The 26,353-nt window shown below is 41.7% G+C and overlaps 1 protein-coding gene across 1 annotated transcript in view; it reads left to right on the top strand.

The window, feature by feature from the left end:
* Nucleotides 1–26,353, top strand: part of LOC126346362 (uncharacterized) — a 142,245-nt gene that overhangs the window by 40,301 nt on the left and 75,591 nt on the right. Inside the window, exon 3 of the mRNA XM_050002183.1 lies at nt 24,735–24,865. Coding sequence (XP_049858140.1) covers nt 24,735–24,865 — 131 coding nt within the window. The remainder of the gene's footprint in view (nt 1–24,734; nt 24,866–26,353) is intronic.

The following is a 26,353-nucleotide window of genomic DNA, read 5'->3' as shown; positions in this document are numbered from 1 at the left end:
TTCGTTGCTCAACACACTTGTCTTCTAAGCAACGAGTGGAGGATACACACCCCGAGGCACAAAAAACCATGATAGCCTGATGAACAGAGAAGTAAGAAACGAGTAAAAATTTAAGTCTCAGATGACACGCTGGCAGCGTAGACAACACAGTTGTGATAAGTCACTAAAAAATAATGTAACTGGCCAAGGCAACCACCCACACTTACACCTAATTGTAAAGAAGTTCAATAGTCAACTGAGGTTCAGCTTCAAATCACCACCGAGAGACAAACGAAAAATACTTAACCGTTGCGTGTGACGGAAAGTAGGGGGCACGGAGAAGCGAACGGCTATGTTAAATTCAAACTTGGCTTGGAACTATAACCCACCAAAATACATGCAACAAGATTTGCCCTCATAAGGGACATGAGCTTGCAGGTTCCAAGCAACTTGGCGATTTTGTACGCAATGTACCAGGGCAAAAAAAGCCCACAGTACTTAGGAATGAAGCGTCGTCTTGACATCGAACTAAAAGTAGCTCATCGAGCACCCGAAGCCGCTATCCAGTGACAAACCGTGGGCAGTGAAAAAACATGCAGTCCCCAGCATATATGTATGATAATGTCCCACCACCAACCTCAAGATCTGGTCAGCCAAAGAATAATGTTTAGACCTATTCTGGTGCACATCCCTTATGTACGGAAAACGCTCACCCAGACAAACTTTGAAATCACACGGGTGGTAGAGCAGCCAGCCCGTTGCCCCACAGACCTGCACTGGCTGTGCTGCTTCACTCTTCCTGGAGAACAGCCTCAATTCAACTTGCGGCAAACGTGCCTCCCCCTTTCACCACGCAAAAAAATTATGTTCCAGGAGGCGTGGCGCGATCGTGCAATGATTCAGCTTCTCACCCCCCCCCCCCCAAAAAAAAAAAGAAAGACAGGAATTCCTGGGAGGGGGGCAGGGCTCAAAAGGGAGACTTCATTAACGCTACCTCTCTTAACTTGACTAAGTGACACCCACAACTCACTTCCACTCTCTTCCTAATGGAGTGTAAGCGTGTTTGGAGTGGGTAGCTCCCATACCTTATAAAGGGTCCTAAAGCGGGGTGACAGTTTTCCTGATGCCTTACTTGCAGAGTCTCTACTTCCAAAATTTCTCACGAAGACTAAATTCCTGACCTGAATGTTCCCCGAACATTAGCCTTGGATATACCGCGTTGCTCCCGTGTCACGGGCGCTTTGAATATTTGTCCTGATTATACAACTGTTATCCTTGATTAACTCAGGACTAATATCATTGTGCAACAAATTATGTATGGACCAGATATTTGATGAAGGGGCATTAAAGGAATAGGCAAACATGAGAGAAGCAAGGGTAGCTCCATGTGCCTCATTTTTGCAGTATTAAAGGCGAGGTTCAGGTATGGTAAAGAAAGAGCCCATTTAGTTTTAACCTCAGAGTGGAAAACAATCAGAGAGGACTTCTGGTTACGATTAACCCACTCTAAAACCGAAGGTTTGGGTAGTAAGGTGTCGTACTGACGTGTTTAACTCTTGATCGGAAACAGAAGTTCCCAACCACTCTCGAAGAGAAACAAAGCACATTATCACTGACAATGATCTCCGGGGGACGAACCAAGAGAAAATCATACTCAAATGCCTAATACTTTGTCCAGCTGTAATATCACTAATGGAGAGCAACCAGCTGATCCGAGTAAAACCATAAATTACTACGAACATATAGCGCTTCCCACCTTAGGTCTATGGGAGAGGACCGATATAATCAATAAAAAGACTCTGCCTGAGTGGAATGAAGCAACCCCGTACGCCCATCTTGTATTCCCGACACTACTTTTTGACATCGCAATACAGGGTAGACAAGGTTAGGGACCCGTGGATCTTGTGAATGGTTTCATATTCCCCAGATGACCCCCAACAACAGAATTATGATAATATTTAAAGACAGCCAGGACAAATGCTGCAGGCAGACAGATTTTAAGCTCTTCATCCTGATGCCTGTTGCAGCAGAGAATGTCCTTCCGCAATTCATCCTTTGGAACTTGCTGGCCGGCTCTCAACTATCCCCTAATGGAACCCATTTTGGGGTCATATTCTTGTTGTTGCGCGAGGTCATCAAACAATATCTGAATCTCGGTAAGTACTGAATTAACATGACCTACCACCTCTTAAGTCTCAGATGACACGCTGGATGCGTAAACAACACAGTCCCTCTTAGCACATTTTGCTCAAAGTATCCGGTACGACGTTATCGCTCCTCCTAATGTGCTGCACATTGAAGCAGAAGGCAGAAATTCGGATAGCCCACGTGATAACACACCTAGTATTATGTGGGCAACCCCGAACTCAACTATTGGCCTGGTTTTCCACTTCCAGTGTGAATTCGGACAAAAAATTCCTCGACGCAAAGAGGACAGCCAGCGCCTGAAACACGTATTTCTTTTTAGCTGGAGACAGGTACCTAGCGGCGTAAGCTAAGGGCTTGTGCTCATCATCTTGCTCCTGAAACAATGCTGTGGCAGCCGCTGAGTTTGAGGCAACGGTCTGGACCGTAAAGGGTTGACTGAAGTCAGGAATGGCCAGAACAGGGGCGTTACTTAAAACAATCACAAGAACATCAAACGCAGCCTCCTGGCATTCGGTCCAGACAAATGGCTCGCCCTTCTTTCACAACAGGTCTAATGGAGCCACTAGCTCAGCAAACTACGGAACTAACTTTCGGAGGAAGTTAGGCATTCCAACGAAACTGGCTACCTCTTTCTTAGTCTTAGGAGAGCGGAAACTGTAAATATCTTGTGTCGTAGGCTGATCAATCCTGACCCCCTGAGCCAAGACTAGATGCCCGAGAAAAGATCTCACGCTGAGCTAATGTAATTTTAGATAGTTTGAGAGTCCTGCTTGTCTCAGATGCTCCAAAACCAGTCACAAATGCTCCAAACGCTCGGAGTAGGTGGCACTGTAAATGACAACAAGGTCCACGTAGGTAAACACACACTTCAACTTAGGATCTCCAAGTAAGAAATCGAATAACCTAGGAATAACTGCCACTACAGTAGAAAGGTCAAAGAGCACCTTGTTAAATTCATATAAGTTCTAGTCAGTGCAAAATGCAGTGGCCTCCTTGGATTCTTCACCAAAGGGGAATGTGGTAATATGCCTGATTAAGATGGAAAACGAAATAATCGTGGGCCCCATGAAAAATGCCCACGTAGGTCAGGAAGAAGGAGAGACTCCAAGATTACTTTATGATTAAGGAAGCCGTAGCCGACAACAGGTCTGAATTCGATCCACTTCAAGTTATTCACTGGCGCCAGAAATATCTGATGCATACGGCGAGGTGGACAGCCTTATAACTCGCTCAGAGAGCATTTTAACTCACGCAATACCTTCATCATAGGTGGAGATAGCCAGCAGGGTGATTGCCTGCCTGGAAGATGGTCAGAAAAATATCTGATGTTCAGTACAATTAGTCATTCCTGTCAATACTTCCAGTAAATCACGCAATACCTGAAGGAGAGCTCAGCCTGATCAGGAGGTAAGTGCACAACATAGGACTCTGCCACAGAGATCTGCCCTAGGAGGTCTCTGTAAGTGAAGTTTCACCTTAGGCACAAATCTAAAATAAAAGTTTCTGAGGATATAATCCAAATTAATCCCGTTTTACTAATAAAATGATACCCAAAGAGAAGATCGGTGCTTAAACCCACCACCACCAACATCTCCATGGGTCAAAAATTCACTGGCGTGGCAAGAAAACAGCATGGATTCAATCAAAGGAAGAGCTTGACCATTAATAATTCTACAACTACGCAATGGCTTTAAATTCGGAAAATTACAAAGAATCCAGTATCTGGAGAATCACCTAAGACTCAAGGAAAGACTGCTGCCCACAAACTGAAGAGAATTATGGGTCACCCCTTTTACGTTATTACTTGTACTCAGCAACTTGAAAAGGTGACCCGTCGTCCCTGCTTATGACATCAGCTGTCCAAACCCCTTTTTCCATTGACTTCGCACTTGCGAATAAAACGCCCGTGTCGACCACAGCGACAAAACCTGCCATGGGAGAACCTCATCCTGCTAGCGGAAACCGCGCCCGAAACGGATTTGGTGTAGGCTTGAGATGACGCCTTTGCGCTGTGGCCAGCTCGCTTTGATGCCGTTTGTTCTCTGGCATTTTGCCACAATTGAGTGGCGTCTTATTTCTCCCTGAGTTACTACCATAACAAGTTGCTGATTTGGCTCTGTCAGTGGCAGAAGCAATGCTTATCGATACTAGTACTGCTGTACCATCTTTGGTGTGACCGCTATATTTCCGTGTGGTGGTGTGTTTGACAGTCGGTCGGTTGGGACAGAGCAGCGAGGAAGTCTCTGCAGCATGAGGTCAGGCTGGGACCGCTGGCCGTATGCATGTGCGGTCAGATTGTGAGGCACTAGCTGCGAGAGCTACAAAATTCGTTGCCCACCGAACCTGGACACTGAAGTTGAGTGATCAGTTAACCTTTTATGAAACTGCTGTGCTGCTGTGACATCTCTTGCTGCTGTGCAGCGCCTTCTGGATGATAGCATATCTGAGAGGTGCGAGTTCAAGTTTCTGCTGTCTTTAGTTAACCCTTTTCCTTTTTGTTGTGACCCAACAACTACATAATGAGTACGTCGGATTAAACATTAGTTACATTGCTTTAGTGAAAGAATACCGTGGACATAATGTCACACAAAATGAAACAAAGTGATTTCCATTATTGCGAGAAACAAAATTGAAATCGTGCATTTGGAAGAGAGTTGGTTACGTATTTAATCATAAGGGGAAAATCACAGATACAGTGACTTGTTCTGTAGGTAAAAAAGATTGTTCTTACACTGGACAAAAATCTGGGACTTCAAAAGTATTAAAAACATACTTATGAAGCTGGAGAAAGTAGTGTCATTAAGTTTTTAAATACTGAGAGAGACGTAAAGTTCCTGAAGTGGCACCGAATTTGAATGTAGCCATGACATAAAATCATCAGTCTTGCCAGCAAAAACAACTGGACTTCTCGAGAGGGCACAGTTCCTCATTGCTGTGTTGTGAGTTCCAAGGAATTGCTACCTTACCCAAACACCATAGTGCGAAATTTGAGGGAAACTGCCGATCGTCTGCGAGAAGCTGTTTCGAAAGAGATGAGAAATGTTTTAGTGATGTAGGTGCGGCAGTAACAAGTCAATCTATGGTGAGATTCATTAAAAAAAATACATTGGGGGTGACTGCACATTATAGTAAAAATGAGGAAGGAAAACTCGATGATTCAAAAATGGTTCAAATGGCTCGGAGCAGTATGCGACTTAACTTCTGAGGTCATCAGTCGCCTAGAACTTAGAACTAGTTAAACCTAACTAACCTAAGGACATCACACACATCCATTCCCGAGGCAGGATTGGAACCTGTGACCGTAGCGGTCGCTCGGCTGCAGACTGGAGCGCCTAGAACCGCACGGCCACTCCGGCCGGCTGAAAACTTCATGATCGAGTGTTGCGCACCAGAGAATTCGAGTGTGATTTATGCAGCACTGTACAAAACGTCGTTTTTGCCACCGACAAAGGTCCAACAATTGTAGCAGAACTTCGTCGTGCAATGGTGATTGACACACAGCGCACATACTCAGTACTGGGCTGAAGCGCACTGCCAGAGCCGATATCATTGATGATAAGAGCAATTAACAGAGGTTCACGAACCCTTATCGAGTTAACACAATTTTTTGTTAAGATCTGGCCTTCGGAATCGCCTGCAGGACTCACTGAAAGGTGATGTGCACACATGATGGAAGAGCAAACTAGACAGTCCCTTCTGCCCTCACCCCCCACCTCTTCGCCCTCTGGCTGGAAAGGCCAATAGTCCCTTTTGCATTCATGTATTAATTTGTTTTTCTTTTCGTAATTCAACATGTAAATAGGTCATAATTTACCATTTCATTTCTGTTATAGAATCGGTGATTGGTACCTGCATATCTGGGGAATTTCATCGGTGAGGGGATGGATTTCTTTTCTCAGTACTAGGTTTCGTCGGCTTTAAGTAGACCCGCGAGTGCGGCCTTCCCAGAAAGGAGGGAGGACAATACGCAAAAGCGACAAATGACCTGACAGTCACAATGCGTCTTTATGTTGCCGCTTCGTTGACCCGACTGGTGGCCGACCAAATCGTTTTACAGCTTGCTGTCTGTGTTACTGGTTGCTTTGTTTTGTTTCCGCACGGCAGACTGCAGGGCTTGGTATCTTAGAAGTCACAGAAATTGCACTCTGGTCCTGTGAGACGCCTGCTGGAATGGCACTACACGTGGACCGGCAAATTTAAACTTGGCAGGGCCTGTGATTGGTGTGTTGATTGTGACATCTGTCTACATTGAAAGCCACTTTTTGCATTTGGCGGGATACCTTCAGATTGGTGCAGGGTGTTTTTCTGTTTTTGCAGTGGGAGCAGAGGAGCGCCTGTTTGGTGGTTGTGACTGGTGCGAATTTTGTTGCTGTGTGAGGAGTGCCAATTTTCGAGTGCAACGGGATGAGTGTCAGTGGTGCGAAAAACAGAAAATATGGCTCTCGCCTCTGGACGAATGTACAGTAAAGTCGTTTTATTTCTTCTGTATCCACAGAGACTAGCTCGAAAATTAACTTTTCTCGCAGCCGCGAATTAATCGTACTCCACTCCGCAGTTAAGTAGATGGGGCGCGGGCACCTGACGGCTCTTGCATCTACGACATCGCCACTGTTCATATGTTGACTGTCCATCATGCATCTGCGGCTTAGGTGAAATGCCACAGCATTGGCAGACGGGGAATTCTGAGCTACGTTACCGCCACGTGCTACCTCGTCTTTTCTATGTGTGGTCAATCACCACTTTGAGCTAGCCAAGTTCTACGTTGCGACCAACGGTTCTCCTCTAAGAGTAGAGTTCATAGCACGTTTGCTGTAGTCAAACTAAGAATAGAGGCGTGTATTGTCAGCAGTCCATCAACAATTCTTGCTCCTGTTCGTGATTTTTGTACAATCTGCCATTCTAATCTTCTGTCTCAAGATCCATGTTTTAATTTTTCGTCACAGAAATAAATCTGTTTGTTACAGGTTGGCAAATTGTCTTCTTGGCTAGTGATTCCTTTCCCAGCTCTCGTACTTAGGCTAGATTATCACGTAATTTCTTTAGCAATTGTATACATGAGAAATTAGCCATCTCATTACTACACGTACAAGAAAAAAAGTAAATTAGCGTTCGGTAACCCTTGCGCCACAGTATCAATGTGGATCCTTTTGAGAGTGGTGTGCATCAAAATACTTCCCTTTTCATATTGACGAATATAAATCAGTCAACTTAAATAGGACCCAGCTAACTACGATACTGGCGATCCTTGCTCTAGGATGGAACGCCTCTCGGTATCTTCTAATACCTGTTACATTTAATCACGCTTAGGAGTTTTGTCTTTCCTTTTAGTTTTGCGGTTGTATTTTAGAACAGGCAGGTATTTTTTTTATTATCTCTTCGTCTAACACATAAAGCTTCATCCCATTCTACATTTCTAGCATGTTGTTGATTTTTGTTTGTGTCTTGGTATTGTGAGCTCTGAACCACATCCATGAATTTGGACACCGGCGTTGTTATCATCGTTGCAAACATTTGTTGTTGGAGTGGTTTAATGGAGTGTTAATGCTTAGTCAGTGTAGTGCGGAAGCTGTCCAGGTGAAATTCCTTGCAATTTTTTCCCCTGTCTTGAGATGCCAGTAATGCATGAATGCTGCCAAGAAATAGAACAAGGCTGCTGCAAAGACTAGGCCAAGCAGAATCTTGCAGCAACATGGAGCACGTAAATGACGTAGACGAGGACTTTTCTGGGGATGAATCGGCTTGTTTTCCCACCGGCCAGCCTGGAACTTGTTATAACCAATCGATGATGACGATCGGCCTACAACAGAAGAGAGGAGGCCCACCATGGCGACGATAGTAGGCATGGTGGAGGTGTTGTTAGAATCAAAAATCTAGAAAAAGAGACAGAAGGTGGATCAACAATACGACTTCAGTGATGTAGCACCAATTACAGGCACGCTTCACGAACAGCAACCTGATCCAGTGTTCGCCCATCTCGCTCCGCTAAAGAAGCAGATTGGGGAAGCCGAAAAGACACGTACCCATGACGCAGATGAATCAGAAAAGAAACAGCTGGGTGAGATGAAACAATTAATGAAAGAAATCACCCAATGCAGGGATGAGTTTCGGGGAGAAGGTTGCATAAGTACGAAGAGTTAGTGCACTGGTAAACAAACAAGCACGTCTCGCGCCGAATAGAAGCAGCATGGCTAAGAAAATCGATGTTTTAAGCAGAAAGTCGCGCAGATCTGTCGAGGTTCACGGCAGACAAGTGCTTCAAAGCCTCCCCACAGGGACAGAGAGGGTGGATTCGACAGCCACAGGAGGTATGAGATGTCCCGTCACGTGGAATAAATACGTATGACGGACTCAGTAAGAAGTACAACCGTGAGGGACGAACCGACATTTGAGCAGATACATTTTCTCTCAATATTTAAGTTTCAAAATTTTAGAGAGAATAGCAACAAGCTCGAGCTTCAAATTTGAACAGGGCTTTTCAGTCGGTTGTTACCTTCTTCACTTCCTATCAACACAAAGCTGAGTTTATCTGTGGGCTCATACAAGGGTAGGCCGCAGAAAATATAAGGGACCTCGCAGTTCACTGCACAAATTTCGAAGAATTTAAAGAAGCATTTCTCGGTATCTACTGGATATGAGAAAAGCAAAACCGCATGAAACAAGAGTTTTGATGTAGGCAGAACTCGAACCAAGGAATCACTTAAGATGTTTGAGGCTCTCATCAAATAGAATTAGTTCCTGGATGTGCCACATAGCCCATATGGGATAATCCGTCTCTGTTTCTCTAAGCTCCCGCTGTTGTACCAGGAGACGCTCTTGGGAAGGTCCGGAGAATGTATGCAGGCCTTTAACAGTTATCTCTATGAGTTAGTATTGATATATGAGAAACAAGGAACAAATGGTAACAGAAGAAACAATGAGGGGAACAGTCAGCAACCCCATAAGAATAATGAGAGACCGACCAAAATGAGCAAAATGGCTGGATCCCCACCCGACACCGGAAATTAGGATAACTAATTTTTTTTTTTTTTTTTTTTGCAACCTACGTCCTAAATTATTAGCTGGATGTATCCCAATCTCTCTCTTCCTCTACATTTTCTGCCTTCTACAGCTCTCTCTCGTACCATGGAAGTCATTCCATTCCCTGATGTCTTAACAGATGTCCTGTCATCCCGTTCCTTCTCCTTCTCAGTGTTTTCCACATATTCCTTTCCACACCGTTTCTGCAAAGCGTCTCCTCATGCGTCACCTTATTAGTCTATTAGTTCTATTAGACTACCTGAATGTTCAACATTCGTGTGTAGCACCACATCTCAAATGTTTTGATTCTCTACTGTTCCAGTTTCCCAACAGCCCATGTCTCACTGCTATACTATACTGTGCCTCCAAACGTACATTCTCAGAAATTTCTTCCTCAAATTAAGAACTATGTTAGCTTGCTCCCCCCCCCCCCCGCCGTCACAGGTCATCAGCCCTGATGTTACTTTCGTCTTTCTTCGATTTACTCTCCATCCGTATTCTGCACCCATTAGACTCTTCATTCCATTCAGCAGTTCATGTAATTCTTCTTCACTTCCAATCAGGACGGCAATGTCATCGGCGAATCATTGATATCCTTTCACCTTGAATTCCAGAGATAGAGTCTTTAGTCTTTTGTGTTGAATTTCAAAGCCTTTACATACGCTATACATACCTTTTAAAGCAGTTTGAATAATATTATATACTTTTACAGCCTTCATTCCTTCTTTTGAGTCGGTGTCTTCTCTATACGGATTAGGGATATGTAAAATTTCAGCGTATGTTTGTTTTTATTTAGGTAGGTGCTTTTCAGGTCTTGAAGTTTGGAAGAATATTAGGTCTAGTAAACCTGGCGTTCTCTCAATTTTCGGATTCTCAACCTCTGCTGCATCCTTAGTTAAATGTATAGGATGGGCAGCTAACATATATAGTGGCTCATCGTTGCTGAGCCCAGACTGGGTATCTAACGTACTGTCACCATGTTTGTTAATGTAATGTTTGCTTGTTCTTCAACCCTTCTGCCTTCATCCGCAGTTTGTGAGAGCCTCTCCAGAGTCTCATTTACTGATTTAAACGTTCCTGAGAAATATTTGACCTGGTAGACTGTCCTAATTTTAGGATATTGTAATGTTCCTCAAGTAGTCTTCCACAACTTGATAACTTTATGCTTTGTCGCTGACATCACATTCTATGCTATACAGTTTTCTGCGTATGACTTATGTGTACTGTCAAGCTACTGGTGGTGATGGGATACAACATGCATATCTATTTCCTGGGTAAATCTGAGCATCTATTTAAGTCTTCTATTGGCTTCTTCAATTCTGTCATTCAGCATCTCACCTTTTGTAGCTAATCCCTTGATAATGCCTTCCAGTAACATTAACTTTGCACTGTGTAAGGTGTCAGGCAAATCCAACACCTTCCATGAAAACCCTGACAGTAGTATGTCACATAGTTTCGAATAAATCGTGACATTAAATTAACCAAAGTAATACGAGTAACGAGTGAGCAAATGGAATACCACAGACTAACACAAGAATGCCTAAATGCATGTGGTACCTTCCCACCGTGAGACAGGCGCAGTTCCGAGGGGAGAAACGAGAACAGAAGCCGATCGCAGAACCGTGTTAAGCTAGAAGACCCTACGATAAGGGGCGGACTGGACGTCCACGTCGCCAGCTAACCACTAGGACAACGCCAGCTGTAAGTTTTAGCATGAGACTTTTTCGCGTTTCTGTTATGTCAAGGACCATCCCCCAGCCCATGTTAAAAGCTAGAGCCCTCCAGAAAAACAGTATAGATCTTACGATAACACAAATAGGGCCACACCACCCGCAAGTTCTCGCATGAGCCTTTTTCGCGTCTCTGTTACGTTAGGACCCCCCCCCCCCCCCAGCCCATGGAAAAGATAGAGCCCTCTAGAAGAACAGTATAGATCTTACGATAACGCTAAAAGACCACACTAGCTGCAAGTTTTAGCGTGAGACTTTTTCGCGTCTGTGTTACGTTGCAAACTTTAAAAACATTGCACCACCACGAAAAGTATAACGTTTCTCATTGGATAGACAGAATTTTTGTAGGCGGAGCTTAAGGTTAACATTGAGACCCTGATTGGTCAGATGAAAACACAGCCAGACAGTTTGTTTTTTAAACCAACTTCGGTAAACTGTAGTAAAGAGAAGTTCGGAGAAGTTAGTTAGTTCTGAGACGGCGGGCTGGATGGCTGCTGCGCCGGTCGCTGCCCCCCTGAAGCTGTCTAACCAACGACAAGGTACTGAACGCACGCGAGTCCGCATATCAGCGCATAAAGCTTCACTCAGAACTGCAGAAGTCTCACCTGTTACACCCCCTTTTTGTATAATACTAGTGACGATCGTAAATTAAAGCTCATGGTGTTCACATTTGCCACTTGAAGTAAAAATATGAAACACGATGATTTCTCTGTTACATAATTATTGAGAAGCCACACCAGCCATTGTAATTTACGACAAGTAATTAAAGATATTTGAGGGTCACTGTAAACCATTTTCATAGTTTTCTCTTTTGCGAAACTTAATTTAAACCTAGATTATAGATGTGATATGGCATAGGTCATCCTTCGATCCATTGTAGAACTTGGAAACCCATTCAGGGAATATTCGTTCACATTTTTGTTGAACGCAGTTTTTACCATCCTGTATTAAAACACTTCCTTTTATCAATAGTGCAATTTATAAACAATGTTTTGTGAGTAGAATATAAATCCAATGGTAAACTTGACTGCTTTTTTCGGCGTTATTTTACCAGCTAACTAAAAATAGGAAAGCCTTGAACCCCTTCCACTAAATTTAGTTAGTATTAAGATTCTTTTACAGGGAGTGCAGTGACGCTGACGCTGAGATCATTACGAATTGGTTATATCATCTCTAGTCTCACTGAACTCTTCTGAATTCTACATGTCATGTGTGGTCTGGCGTCTCCTTACCAGCAACAGGTCCCAGGTTCAAGCTAGTCAATTCCCTAAAAAACACGCTCAGAGCGTCGTTGCGCGAAAGTGGTAGGGAGACACGATATAGAACAAACAGACACCACCCAGAATGTTAGAACTGGTTGCCTCCGTTTTCTGCCAATGTATAGGGGCATGTGCTTCATACCGCCTGACTGAATGTATGACACGTATGTAAATTTGTCCATTGTCTACAGGTTGTTGATTTAGTTTCATTTGCTACATGGTATTTAAAGAGAATCTTCGTCTATTTTGAGCTTGGTACAGTTTCCTTTTAATGATAACTCTGAGTCCAGCAGTCCCCATATGCTCTGACAAATTCACTGAACATCATTTCCATTCATTCATGTGCTCGGTAGATATGTTTTAAATACATATGGTCTTGTTAGAATGTGATAATCAGGTATGCATTATCCATAACAACTGCTTTGGAATCTATTTTGTATTCAAGAAATCTGTTTTCAGATAATGGACAAAACAAAAGTATTTGCCTACCTGATTTTCGTGTTCCACTACGACATTATAAAATGTGAGAAAACTGCTTCGCGTTACTTTCTCAGGTTGTTGAATATCGCTGTTTTCGCTAAATACGTGGTATGTTACTCATCAACACTGTGCAAGATCTCCTATAATATCTGGTATTTGAGCTGATAATAGGGTTTATGAAAATGCGTATAAGTTCTCGAAGTGAATCCCTTGAGGGTGTGGTAACGGTAATAGAACGAGGTTAGTCTCCCACAATGAAAATGTCCTATATTAAAAACATGTATATTGCCAAGAGGTAGCGAATATTCCTCTTTTTCTCCCATTTTCAGTGTCATTGTATGACCAATCAGCTATGAGAAGGCTGTTGTCATGCTGGTGCTTCATCCACTAGCACGGTAATAACTACAGAATTACAGCAGCAGGCAGCAAATTTTTATCGCTATATTTATTTATTTATAAACACTTAAATATAACAAGGTATATGAAGATAACTAAGATAGTAGTTCTAAGCCTACATTTAGTTCACCCATTTTCTTCTTCTTGCGCGATCAGTGAGGAGTTTTGCACGCTTCCATTAGTTCCTGCCACAATCTGTTGTAGAATCGATAGACATATGGTTCCCAGGGTACCAGTCGTGTGTAGCATCTTGAACTGCATCACTGGAGTACGCTAAATTCTTAAAAGGGTGCTCCTATAGATGACTGCACTCTCTCTCATTAAATAGGCTCTCTGAGTACTATGGGACTTAACATCTATGGTCATCAGTCCCCTAGAACTACTTAAAACTAACTAACCTAAGGACATCACACAACACCCAGCCATTACGAGGCAGAGAAAATCCCTGACCCCCCGGGAATCGAACCCGGGAACCCGGGCGTGGGAAGCGAGAACGCTACCGCAAGACCACGAGATGCGGGCGTCTCATTAAATAGTTTAATTGCTAGTCGGTAGTCTCTTATTCTGTTAGTATGATCATCTAGTACCACTAATGGGGAAAGAATACTTCTGTGGAATAAAACAAAAAACTGCTTTGAGACAATACAAAGAGGTTTCCGCTCATGTAGGGATAATATTACTTTGACTTCACTACGTCATGGATTTTAGAAATACACCAATGGGTAAAACTCGCAGTCCAATATCACTCTAGCACTGACAGATTTACAGGCGCCCTCGTTTAAGCTGTAACTTACTGTAAACAGCATTATTTGTGATGACATGGTTAGCCTTTGAAAGTTTCCACATGAATATGTGTACGATTTATCAATAACTGATAATAAATACCTAGTAACTTAATTATAATTTTGATCACCTTTTTATTATTAATATAGAATAATTTTTTCTTCTCACTGAAGCTGATACACACTCAACACAAATTCCTGGTGTGCTGCGACACCTGGACCAGGGGCACCTAGGGAAGATGTACAGTGCAGCAGTCTTATGCCTACCCTGCCTTGTGCCACACATGTATTTTGCTGACAGGCACGTGTCGGATATCACACACGTGTCATGGCTGTCAGGCGCCAACTGCCACTCTATGCATGCAGTTCTCATCTCGGTATGTTTGAGCTAGTAGTGTGAAATATACATATATGCACATAATTATGTTGGATGTGTTTGGATATTTACTATTCATTATGAGTTTTGGGTGGTGCTTTTACACATGTCATATGCCATTTCTTGGCATATTATTGTGGAGGTGTTTGAATACATCCCACACATTATGCATTTTAAGTGGCGTATTTACACACGTCATTTTTTATTCATTGACATATTTACACATTGTATGCTGCTGGTCGACATATTACTATGGAGGAGTTTGAACATATGTTATTAGTTACACATTTTTAGTTCGTGTATTTACACAAGTCACTTTGGACGTTACGTTACCATGACAACGGCGTCCTATTCAGTGCACATTTGTATGATATGACGGCGGCCACCTTAACCTTCACGTTGCCTAGGCAACGGCGTCGTTTTTAAATTCATACCAGGGAGCACTAATTATACAACGGCGTGTATGCGTTTTAATGGTCATGTATTTTAATGTAATTTTACCTCTCATTATCTCTTGATGTAATAACTGTGTGCATATAATTATCATTCTCTCGTTTATTCGTATCTACGAAACATTAGTAAGAACGATGTGTTTGTCTTTCACACCAGTGTAAATAGGTTGCACTGATTGTTTTGTTGTTTTGTTTCTTTATTTTATTTTAACGTAAATTATGCTTGATAATGTGCTAACATTTTATGTACGCGTATGTGGGCTACGAGAACTTACTGTGCAAATTTCGTACAGCTCTTGTGAAGTGTTTAAACTGTGACTCCACAGGCATCAGTCAGTGCATGACTGTGGTATCACAAGACAACTGAGGAGCAGCCAGCTCCAGCCATAGGGGTAAACGCTATAACGCTTCTCTGCTTTTTAATACAACGGTACTGTTTGTAATTTTCACTACAGCCTTTCTCTAACTTAATTTAAAGCCATATATAATAATACTATTTTTAACTTTGCTGTCCCTACCCCTGCAGGGCCAAGAACTCTGAAGATGGCTTTTACATAAGCCGAAACCAGTAAATAAACAGATATTATTGAGGTCTTGAATGTTCATTCTAACTTAAATACCGACAAGAAGACAGTTGGCTGCTGAAATTGCATTTTCGAAAGCTATAAAGGTATCCCAGGAACAAACACTTCAAAAAGCATGACTGAATTTACCAAATCCCATCACCACTCACGGACGACTGTACATAGTCTTTCCAAAGGTACCTAAATCACGTAACAAGTCTGTATCCTTAAAGAAAACTAAAAACAAAAGATACACTAAGATTACATTCTTACGTGAAATATCGTTTAGATCTGGTATTGTAGGGCTCTGTAAGTAGTTTTGCTGAAAATTATGTGCGTGGAAATGTAAAATTATAGAAGGATGTACTATAAATTCGTGATTATTATTTCATGGTGTTCGGTTCATTTTTAAAGTCGGTTTCTGTTCATTCCCACAACTTCCGTTACTCCAGCTACTACACTTATTTAAAATATTGTCATTATTTAAAACTATAAAAGTGTGAATGTTCCCTACAGGTCCCCCGACTGACAAAATTTTCGAACATTTCCCGGCGAAAGGATTTGCTGCGCTTAGGGCTGCGGGTGAAAACAATACAAAACATAGTAAGCATTAAAGTTATACACTTTATTGCTAGTTACAGACCGCAACTTCTAGTTGTTCGATGAAAATTGTAGCATTTGGAAAACATGGTGTAGGTTCCCGTAGTCATGTCCTAGTTCATGAACCACGGGCAACGTATGAGTGGCAAAGTAAGTGGTCCCGACTGTCGGGATACCAGTTACTTTGGAATAAGGCTGGGCATCTCGGACATATTCTGAGTCGTGGTCACCTTTGTGCTCATACGGCAAAGACAATCAAATCCACCGGTTAGTCGCTCAACCGTTAGGGGTAAAACCCAATGGGACTCGGGGCAAGTAAGGCTAGCAACCTGCTTCCCTGGCACTTTAAATATGATGCTGGCAACATTCAGAGCAAAATGCCTCGGATCTTTGGAGGTGACGGAGTCCCACCTCTAACTGACAAATCAGGGACTCCTAAGATACGACTTGGCAAACAATTGGTAATGAGATGGGGAGCTATTTAAATCAATGGGGGCTACTCTGGGAAGAAGGTAGAGCTGGCAGAGGCTGCAAGTAAGATGGGGCTGGACGTTTTAGCCGTCAGTGACATTCGGGTAAGGGGTGAGAAAGAAGAGGAAGTGGGAAAATACAAGGTCTACCTGTCAGGAGTCAAAGCAGGAATAGCACAGTGGAGTGTAGGGCTTTACATCAGGAAAGAAATGGAATCCAGCGTAGTTGCAATAAGGTATGTAAACGAACGAATGATGTGGATAGATTTGACTGTGTCTAGCAAGAAAAATAAGATTGTGTCAGTATATTCGCATTGTGAAGGGACAGATCAAGATAAGATGGATAGTTTTTATGCGGCACTCAGTGATGTAGTTGTTAGAGTAAAGGACAAGGACAGTGTTCTGCTCATGGGTGATTTTAACGCCAGGATTGGAAATCGAACAGAAGGGTATGAAAAGGTTATGGGTAAATTTGGAGAGGATATGGAGGCCAACAGGAACGGTAAACAACTCTTGGATTTCTGTGCCAGTATGGGCTTAGTAATCACAAACTCTTTTTTTTAAAATAAGAACATTCACCGGTATACTTGGGAAAGCAGGGGAACCAGATGTCATTGACTACATAATAACAGATCAGGAATTCAGGAAGGCTGTGAGGGACACACGTGTATTCAGGGGATTCTTTGATGACATTGATCATTATTTAATCTGCAGTGAAATTGAGATTGTGAGGCCGAAAGTGCAGGAGGTCAGGTCCATATGTAGCAGTATAAGAGTGGAGAAACTTCAGGATAAGGAAATCAGGCACAAGTACATAACAGCGATCTCAGAAAGGTACCAGTTAGTTGAATGTAGTCAATTACAGTAATTGAAAAATGAATGGACAAGGTACAGGGACACAGTACCTTTTTTTTGGTCATCAGTCTACTGACTGGTTTGATGCGGCCCGCCACGAATTCCTTTCCTGTGCTAACCTCTTCATCTCAGAGTAGCACTTGCAACCTACGTCCTCAATTATTTGCTTGGCGTATTCCAATCTCTGTCTTCCTCTACAGTTTTTGCCCTCTACAGCTCCCTCTAGTACCATGGAAGTCATTCCCTCATGTCTTAGCAGATGTCCTAGCATCCTGTCCCTTCTCCTTATCAGTGTTTTCCACATATTCCTTTCTTCTCCGATTCTGCGTAGAACCTCCTCATTCCTTACCTTATCAGTCCACCTAATTTTCAACATTCGTCTATAGCACCACATCTCAAATGCTTCGATTCTCTTCTGTTCCGGTTTTCCCACAGTCCATGTTTCACTACCATACAATGCTGTACTCCAGACGTACATCTTCAGAAATTTCTTCCTCAAATTAAGGCCGGTATTTGATATTAGTAGACTTCTCTTGGGCAGAATTGCCTTTTTTGCCATAGCGAGTCTGCTTTTGATGTCCTCCTTGCTCCGTCCGTCATTGGTTATTTTACTGCCTAGGTAGCAGAATTCCTTAACTTCATTGACTTCGTGACCATCAATCCTGATGTTAAGTTTCTCGCTGTTCTCATTTCTACTACTTCTCATTACCTTCGTCTCTCTCCGATTTACTCTCAAACCATACTGTTCATTCCGTTCAGCAGATCATTTAATTCTTCTTCACTTTCGCTCAGGATAGCAATGTCATCAGCGAATCGTATCATTGATATCCTTTCATCTTGTATTTTAATTCCACTCCTGGACCTTTCTTTTATTTCCATCATTGCTTCCTTGATCTACAGATTGAAGAGTAGGGGCGAAAGGTTACAGCCTTGTCTTACTCCCTTCTTAATACGAGCACTTCGTTCTTGATCGTCCACTCTTATTATTCCCTCTTGGTTGTTGTACATATTGTATATGACCCGTCTCTCCCTATAGCTTACCCCTACTTTTTTCAGAATCTTGAAGAGCTTGCACCATTTTATATTGACGAACGCTTTTTCCAGGTCGACAAATCCTATGAACGTGTCTTGATTTTTCTTTAGCCTTTCTTCCATTATTAGCCGTAACGTCAGAATTGCCTCTCTCGTGCCTTTACTTTTCCTAAAGCCAAACTGATCGTCATCTAGCGCATTCTTAATTTTCTTTTCCATTTTTCTGTATATTATTCTTGTAAGCAGCTTCGATGCATGAGCTGTTAAGCTGATTGTGCGATAATTCTCGCACTTGTCAGCTCTTGCCGTCTTCGGAATTGTGTGGATGATGCTTTTCCGTAAGTCAGATGGTATGTCGCCAGACTCATATATTCTACACACTAACGTGAATTGTCGTTTTGTTGCCACTTCCCCTAACGATTTTAGAAATTCTGATGGAATGTTATCTATCCCTTCTGCCTTATTTGACCGTAAGTCCTCCAAAGCTCTTTTAAATTCCGATTCTAATACTGGATCCCCTATCTCTTCTAAATTGACTTCTGTTTCTTCCTTTATCACATCAGACAAATCTTCACCCTCATAGAGGCTTTCAATGTATTCTTTCCACCTATCTGCTCTCTCCTCTGCATTTAACCGTGGAATTCCCGTTGCACTCTTAATGTTACCACCGTTGCTTTTAATGTCACCAAAGGTTGTTTTGACTTTCCTGTATGCTGAGTCTGTCCTTCCGACAATTATATCTTTTTCGATGTCTTCACATTTTTCCTGCAGCCATTTCGTCTTCGCTTCTCTGAACTTCCTATTTATTTCATTCCTCAGCGACTTGTATTTCTGTATTCCTGATTTTCCCGGAACATGTTTGTACTTCCTCCTTTCATCAATCAACTGAAGTATTTCTTCTGTTACCCATGGTTTCTTCGCAGCTACCTTCTTTGTACCTATGTTTTCCTTCCCAACTTCTGTGATGGCCCATTTCAGAGACGTCCATTCCTCTTCAACTGTGTTGCCTACTGCGCGATTCCTTATTGATGTATCTATAGCGTCAGAGAACTTCAAACGTACCTCATCATTCCTTAGAACTTCCGTATTCCACTTCTTAGCGTATTGATTCTTCCTGACTAATGTCTTGAACTTCAGCTTACTCTTCATTACTACTATATTGTGATCTGAGTCTATATCTGCCCCTGGGTACGCCTTACAATCCAGTATCTGATTTCGGAATCTCTGTCTGACCATTATGTGATCTAATTGAAATCTTCCCGTAACTCCCGGCCTTTTCCAAGTATGACATTCCACTGTATTTGATGAGTTCCGACTTAATTTCATCCACCCCAGCTGCTTTATTGCACTGCAATCTATTGACTATTTTCGCAAATGTGATCCTATTTCCATCATCATTCCTATCCCATTCTACCTCGAAATCTGAAACATTACTGATCGTATTTTCACCTACATTGAGCAACTCTTCAATATACTCCCTCCATCTGCCCAAGGAACCCACAGGATTTACCAACAGTACTAGAAGTGGCTAAAGAGTGCCTTAGAATAGTAGTGTGTAAAAGCAGGATGAAGCAAACAGCTTGGTGGAATGACACAGTCAAGGCAGCCTGTAAAACGAAAAAGAAGGCGTATCAAAAATGGCTACATACTAGAACTCAGATAGACAGAGAAAGTTATTTTGAAGAAAGAAACAAAGCCAAACAGATAATTGCAGCATCCAAAAAGAAATCTTGGGAAGACTTTGGAAACAGGTTGGAGACTGTGGGTCAAGCTGATGGAAAACCATTCTGGAGTGTAATTAGCAGTCTTCGAAAGGGAGGTAAGAAGGAAATGACAAGTATTTCGGACAGGTCAGAAAAACTGTTGGTGTTTCCTGTGGATGCCTTGGGCAGATGGAGGTAATATATTGAAGAGTTGCTCAATGTAGGTGAAAATACGATCAGTAATGTTGCAGATTTCGAGGTAGAATGGGATATGAATGATGATGGAAATAGGATCACATTTGAGGAAGTGGAGAAAATGGTCAATATATTGCAGTGCAATAAAGCTGCTGGGGTGGATGAAATTAAGTCGGAACTCATCAAATACAGTGGAATGTTAGGTCTTAAATGGCTACACAGGATAATTGAAATGGCCTGGGAGTCGGGACAGATTCCATCAGACTGGACAAAAGCAGTAATCACACCAATCTTTAAACATGGAAACAGAAAAGATTGTAACAACTACAGAGGGATCTCTTTAATCAGCGTTGTGGGTAAAATCTTCTCAGGTATTGTTGAAAGGAAAGTGCGAGTATTAGTTGAGGACCAATCGGATGAAAATCAGTGTGGGTTTAAGCCTTTTAGAGGTTGTCAGGACCAGATCTTTAGCTTCCGGCAAATAATGGAGAATTGTTATGAGTGGAACAGGGAAATGTATCTATGTTTTATAGGTCTAGAAAAGGCATATGACTGGGTTCCTAGGAGCTAGTTATTGTCTGTTCTACGAGATTATGGAATAGGAGGCAAACTTTTGCAAGCAATTAAAGGTCTTTACATGGATAGTCAGGCAGCAGTTAGAGTTGACGGTAAAATGAGTTCATGGTTCAGAGTAGTTTCAGGGGTAAGACAAGGTTGCAACCTGTCTCCACTGTTGTTCATATTATTTATGGATCATATGTTTAAAACAATAGACTGGCTGGGTGAGAATAAGATATGTGAACACAAAATAAGCAGTCTTGCATATGCGGATGACTTAGTTGTGATGGCAGGTTCGATTGAATGTTTGCAAAGTAATATTGCAGAGCTAGATCAGAAATGTAAGGACTATGTATGGTATGAAGATTAGCATCTCCAAAACGAAAGTAATGTCTGTGGGAAAGAAATATAAACGGATTGAGTGCCAAATAGGAGAAACAAAGTTAGAACAGGTGGACGGTTTCAAGTACTTAGGATGTATATTCTCACAGGATGGCAACATAGTGAAAGAACTGGAAGCGAGGTATAGCAAAGCTAATGCAGTGAGCGCTCAGCTACGATCTACTCTCTTCTGCAAGAAGGAAGTCAGTACCAAGACTAAGTTATCTGTGCACCGTTCAATCCTTAAACCAACTTTGTTGTATGGGAGCGAAAGCTGGGTGGATTCAGGTTACCTTATCAACAAGGTTGAGGTTACGGATATGAAAGTAGCTAGGATGATTGCGGGTACTAGTGGATGGGAACAATGGCAGGAGGGTGTGCACAATGAGGAAATCAAAGAAAAACTGGGAATGAACTCTATAGATGTAGCAGTCAGGGCGAACAGGTTTAGATGGTAGGGTCATGTTACACGCATAGGAGAAGCAAGGTTACCCAAGAGACACATGTGTTCAGCAGTAGAGTGTAGGAGGAGTCGGGGTAGACCAAGGAGAAGGTACCTGGATTCGGTTAAGAATGATTTTGAAGTAATAGGTTTAACATCAGAAGAGGCACCAATGTTAGCACTGAATAGGGGATCTTGGAGGAATTTTATAAGGGGGCTATGCTCCAGACTGAACGCTGAAAGGCATAATCAGTCTTAAATGATGATGATGATGATTGGCAAACTTCTGCTTTTACCACATCGGCACTCAAATTGTTTCTAGCGTGAGACCATAAGTGTTTCATTTGACTGAAGACTCTTTTCACACAGACATTGTTACATGAGGCCGCATTTTGTTGTAAAACTTTATTTTGTATACGAATCTATTTCTACGAACTATGTTTATCAATTTTGGTTTGGTGCTTTTTAAATATGCAGGACCTACATTCCATACATCCATATAACTGCAGATCTTAAAAGAAGAGTTTTCGCAGTTAAACCAGTTTTTAAGATAAATTTTGGCTCTTTGTTAGGTTACAAGAGCTTCATTCTTGAATTTGTTTCGCTCAATCTCATTTTGTTTTTTCATTTCTTGATTAGCTTTGGCTCCAAAGAAACAATGTTCATACTTGGATCAATAACCTCTTTTAATTTAATCATAATATTACACTATTCTACAGGATGTAGTGTTTGGATAACAGAACTTCAATACGTTTCTGAAATAACTTTAATAAATAATGTACAAAATAAACGCAGACTCTGGCACTCCACTTTTCTCACTAGCGACAAAAGACCAAATAAGCCTATGGCACTAATTACACCTTCTTGGCAGAAATACATTTTGATCACTTTCCAGCTCTTTCCACAGTTGGCAGTAAAGTTGCGCACCTGACTGTTATATGGCGAAGAACGGCATGATATCTTGATTAACAAAAGCAAAGTGTTCTATAATCGCCTCCACCCTATCAGCATTCAATGAAAATTCACCAAAGATCTTTAGCACGAGACTTTCAACATCCAAAGACAATAATTTCACACAGTATATCACTGTATTATGCGAGACATGACAACTGTAGTTAGCTTTAAGGATATTTCAATTCAGGTTTTGCAACTTCTGAAACACGGAGCAGGTGTGACCATAACTGACCAAAGCACTGAGAGAAGTATATGCAACAACATTAATTAGCTCCAAACGCAATATTTCAAATGTTTTGATAGTAATATTCGTATCAGACTCTGATGTGTCATCCAGTTCTTCAAAAAATTGTAATAGGTAATTTGCTGTTCCATCTTCGTCATCACAGAGAGTTACTACAAGTGGGAAGTATTTTATATTCCATTTTTTGTAGGCATCAGTATGTACCCAAAATAGACTGTTTGGATTTTTTATTTTTGTACAGCTGTTTCTATAGAATATGGCGCCAAAACATTACTCAGCCTCCAGCATTGTTCCACCTAACAGCTCGTTCGAAGAGGACTGCCATTATAGAGTACGGAATCTAATTTATTGCCACAGTCAAAGGAATTGAAATTGTGTCCGTGTTGTAATACCCAAAAACCTGATGCCGATCACTTGCGCTGTCCATTGTTTCAGTTGGCCTGTTAAGAACAGGGTCGGTATTTCCATCGTTTTTTTCTTTCCTTTCACAGTTTACCTTATTTCTTCTGTGTCACTGAGTATGTTTTCCGGAACAGAATGTTAACAAACCACTACTGGTTTTGAAAATATATGGTATTTTCCAAAAAGTGTAGATAGTGTGTACGGAGATCATACCGTTATAGACACTCACAAGAAAAAAGTCAGCGTCTACGTCATCCCGCTTGGGATGCAGGATTTCAAGTTTTCTGTAGTTTCTACATATTTTTATTTGATGTAAACTATTACTTCAATCTTCTCTTAAGAAATGCTAACAAGCTGCACAAAAAATTTTTCAATATCCTTGAGAATTGATGGTTACCCACTTAGTAAATAAAATTTCTCAGTCCAGATTCCAGACGCGGCGTTGGAAGGGGAGAAAATTGTTCGCTCTTGCCCCACACATATATAGATGTTTGCGCCAGTCTCTTCGAGTTTGTAAATCTTGACAATTAAGCGGGTAATAAATGGAATTTTTACTCTCGTCTGTTACTAGAAAGATTTGCACAGCACAAATCGCTTTGACAATTTCTGGGTTTAAAATAATTTGCGTTCTTTGATAAAAAGTGTATACGTCCGGAAATTTTCAAACATGTTTTAAACACTGTATTTTGCGTTGTTTGACCCCTTAAAAAGGTTAGGACTTCATAAATGTGTATTTTAAGGGGTCAAACAATGCAAAATCGAAGGTTTTAAATACGTTTAAAAATTTTGGAACTTATATACACACGTTTTCAATACTAACGCAAATTCTTCTAAGCCCATAAATTTTCAGAGCGGTTTGTGCTCTCCAGAATATTTTAGTAACAGAGGAGAGTAGGAATTCCATTTATGCTCCACTTGGCACGCTTGATTGTCAAGATTTACGAACTCAAAGAGTATAGGTCAAACACACATGGATGGAAACATATATACAACATGAACTCGGAAACATACATAACTGACCACAATCAGCCAAGGAAGAGCGAAATGAATTTACAGATTATTTTACCTCACAATATGGAGGACCGGAAAGGCGGAATTTCAGATGATTTATTATGTGGCTGTAAACATAAATACATTTGTAAAATTAAGCATTTTCGGTGAACATTAATTCTACTTCACTCATCCAGTTTTCGTCTCTTTCCCTTGGTGTGTAGTCGTGAAACATAAGTATAATGGAATCAAATAAATCCCATTTAGCTCTATGCACATCATCTGCACTTTGTATAGTTTTCCGTTTCAACACTTTTTCAGTTGCCTGGAGATACTGAGTAGCAAATTGTGAATTTTTTTACCTGTTTCCGGATGTGTGGTTTCAAACTCCACAGCAATATTTTACAATGTGTCGTGTTCTTAATCCTACTTCTGAAAACCATGCATTGTGTGTTTCACACAGTATATGGATGGATTAACCACTACGTTTCTTCACTGGTCCACACGTGCTACAATACTGGAAGTACGTGGAGTCCACACAAAACTTCTGCAAGTGTCTCAAAAACTTGCAGCAACAAGGAACTAGGAACCGTTTTGTCTAACTTGCGAAAGCTGCTTCTACAATGTGACGAAATTTGAGGAAGTCAGCTTCCGTGGGTCCTTCCAGGTCCACTCAGCATCCAGAAGTGGTTTCTTCAGGCCACTTGCGGAAATTTTACCCGACAGCAGGCACGCGCCGCAATATAAGCGGGTGGCGACGGGTGGCCTCTCCAGTCCGAAGAACTCCACGATGGCCGCCCTGCTGCTGCTGGCACTTCTCGCCATGGCTGGACACGCCTCCCCGCAGACACACGCAGGTACAGTGCTGACCCCAACATTTTCCATTACCGTCCGTGTCTATATGCCTTAAGTCCAAACTGGGAACCGAAGCTCAATGTAAACTTACTTTTGAAACACCAGTTTAGATTACTCTTCCATTTTTTTCTCCTGTCCATCTATTCCTCATTTACATCTACATTTGCGGTTGTACTCCAGAAGCTACCTTATGGTGTACGGCGCTGGTACTTTGTGTACCATTAACTCTTCCCGCTTTCCTGTTGTAGTCGCAAATAGTAAGCGGGAAGAACGATTGTTACCAAGCTTCCGTGTGAGTTTGGATGCCTCTAACTCGATATTCAAGCCATTTTCGAGTGATACAGGTAGCAAGAAGTAGTACGTAGGTTGACTCTTCTAAGAAACTGTTGTTGTTGTTGTTGTGGTCTTCAGTCCAGAGACTGGTTTGATGCAGCTCTCCATGCTACTCAATCCTGTGCAAGCTTTTTCATCTCCCAGTACCTACTGCAACCTACATTCTTCTGAATCTGTTTAGTTTATTCATCTCTTGGTCTCCATCTACGATTTTTACCATCTACGCTGCCCTCCAATACGAAATTGGTTATCCCTTGATGCCTCAGAAAATGTCCTACCAACCGATCCCTTCTTCTAGTCAAGTTGTGCCACAAATTTCTCTTCTCCACAATTCTATTCACTACCTCCTCACTAGTTATGTGATCTACCAATCTAATCCTCAGCATTCTTTTGTAGCACCACATTTAGAAAGCTTCACTTCCATACATGGCTACACTCCATACAAATACTTTCGAAAACGACTTCCTGACACTTAAATTTATACCCGATGTTAACAAATTTCTCTTCTTCAGAAATGCGTTCCTTACCATTGCCAGTCTAAAATTTATATCCTCTCTACTTCGACCATCATCAGTTATTTTGCTTCCCAAATAGCAAAAGTCATCTCCCACTTTAAGTGTCTCATTTCCTAATCTAATTCCCTCAGCAGACCTGCGTAGGATCGTTACTTGGTACGGGGACTGGCAGTTGATCCTCAACGTAAACAAATGTAAAGTAATGAGCATTATTATCAGATTACAAGACTGCCTAACACGCGTTGGAAGCAGTCACATCCAACCAATGTCTAGGAAGATACGAATCAGGTTAAAGTGTAACAACCACATGAAACTAATCTAGGTAAGGTAGATACCACACTGACACATTGGGCTACGTCTAGGAGCTGTGGTTCCGCCAGGAAGGAAGTTATTTACTTGACTGACACTTCAATATTTCTCGACACTGTGGGACCCAGCACATGTACAGTATGACAGTAATACAGAGAACACCTACAGAAGAGCAGTGCTTTTCGTAACAGATTCGTTTAACAATCGCAATGAATCGCGGAGATGTTCAACTACAGCGGCTGTAACTAAGACAAAGCCTAGCATGGATTACTGTTGAAATTACGTGAGCGTAGTTTCTTGGCTAGAGCACAGATGTAAGGATGTAGAGGCATA

Source organism: Schistocerca gregaria, chromosome 1 (assembly GCF_023897955.1).
Source record: "Schistocerca gregaria isolate iqSchGreg1 chromosome 1, iqSchGreg1.2, whole genome shotgun sequence".
In the NCBI taxonomy this organism is placed as follows: domain Eukaryota; kingdom Metazoa; phylum Arthropoda; class Insecta; order Orthoptera; family Acrididae; genus Schistocerca; species Schistocerca gregaria.
Note: the sequence above shows the minus strand (reverse complement) of the source record. Positions and strands in the feature narration are given on the sequence as shown.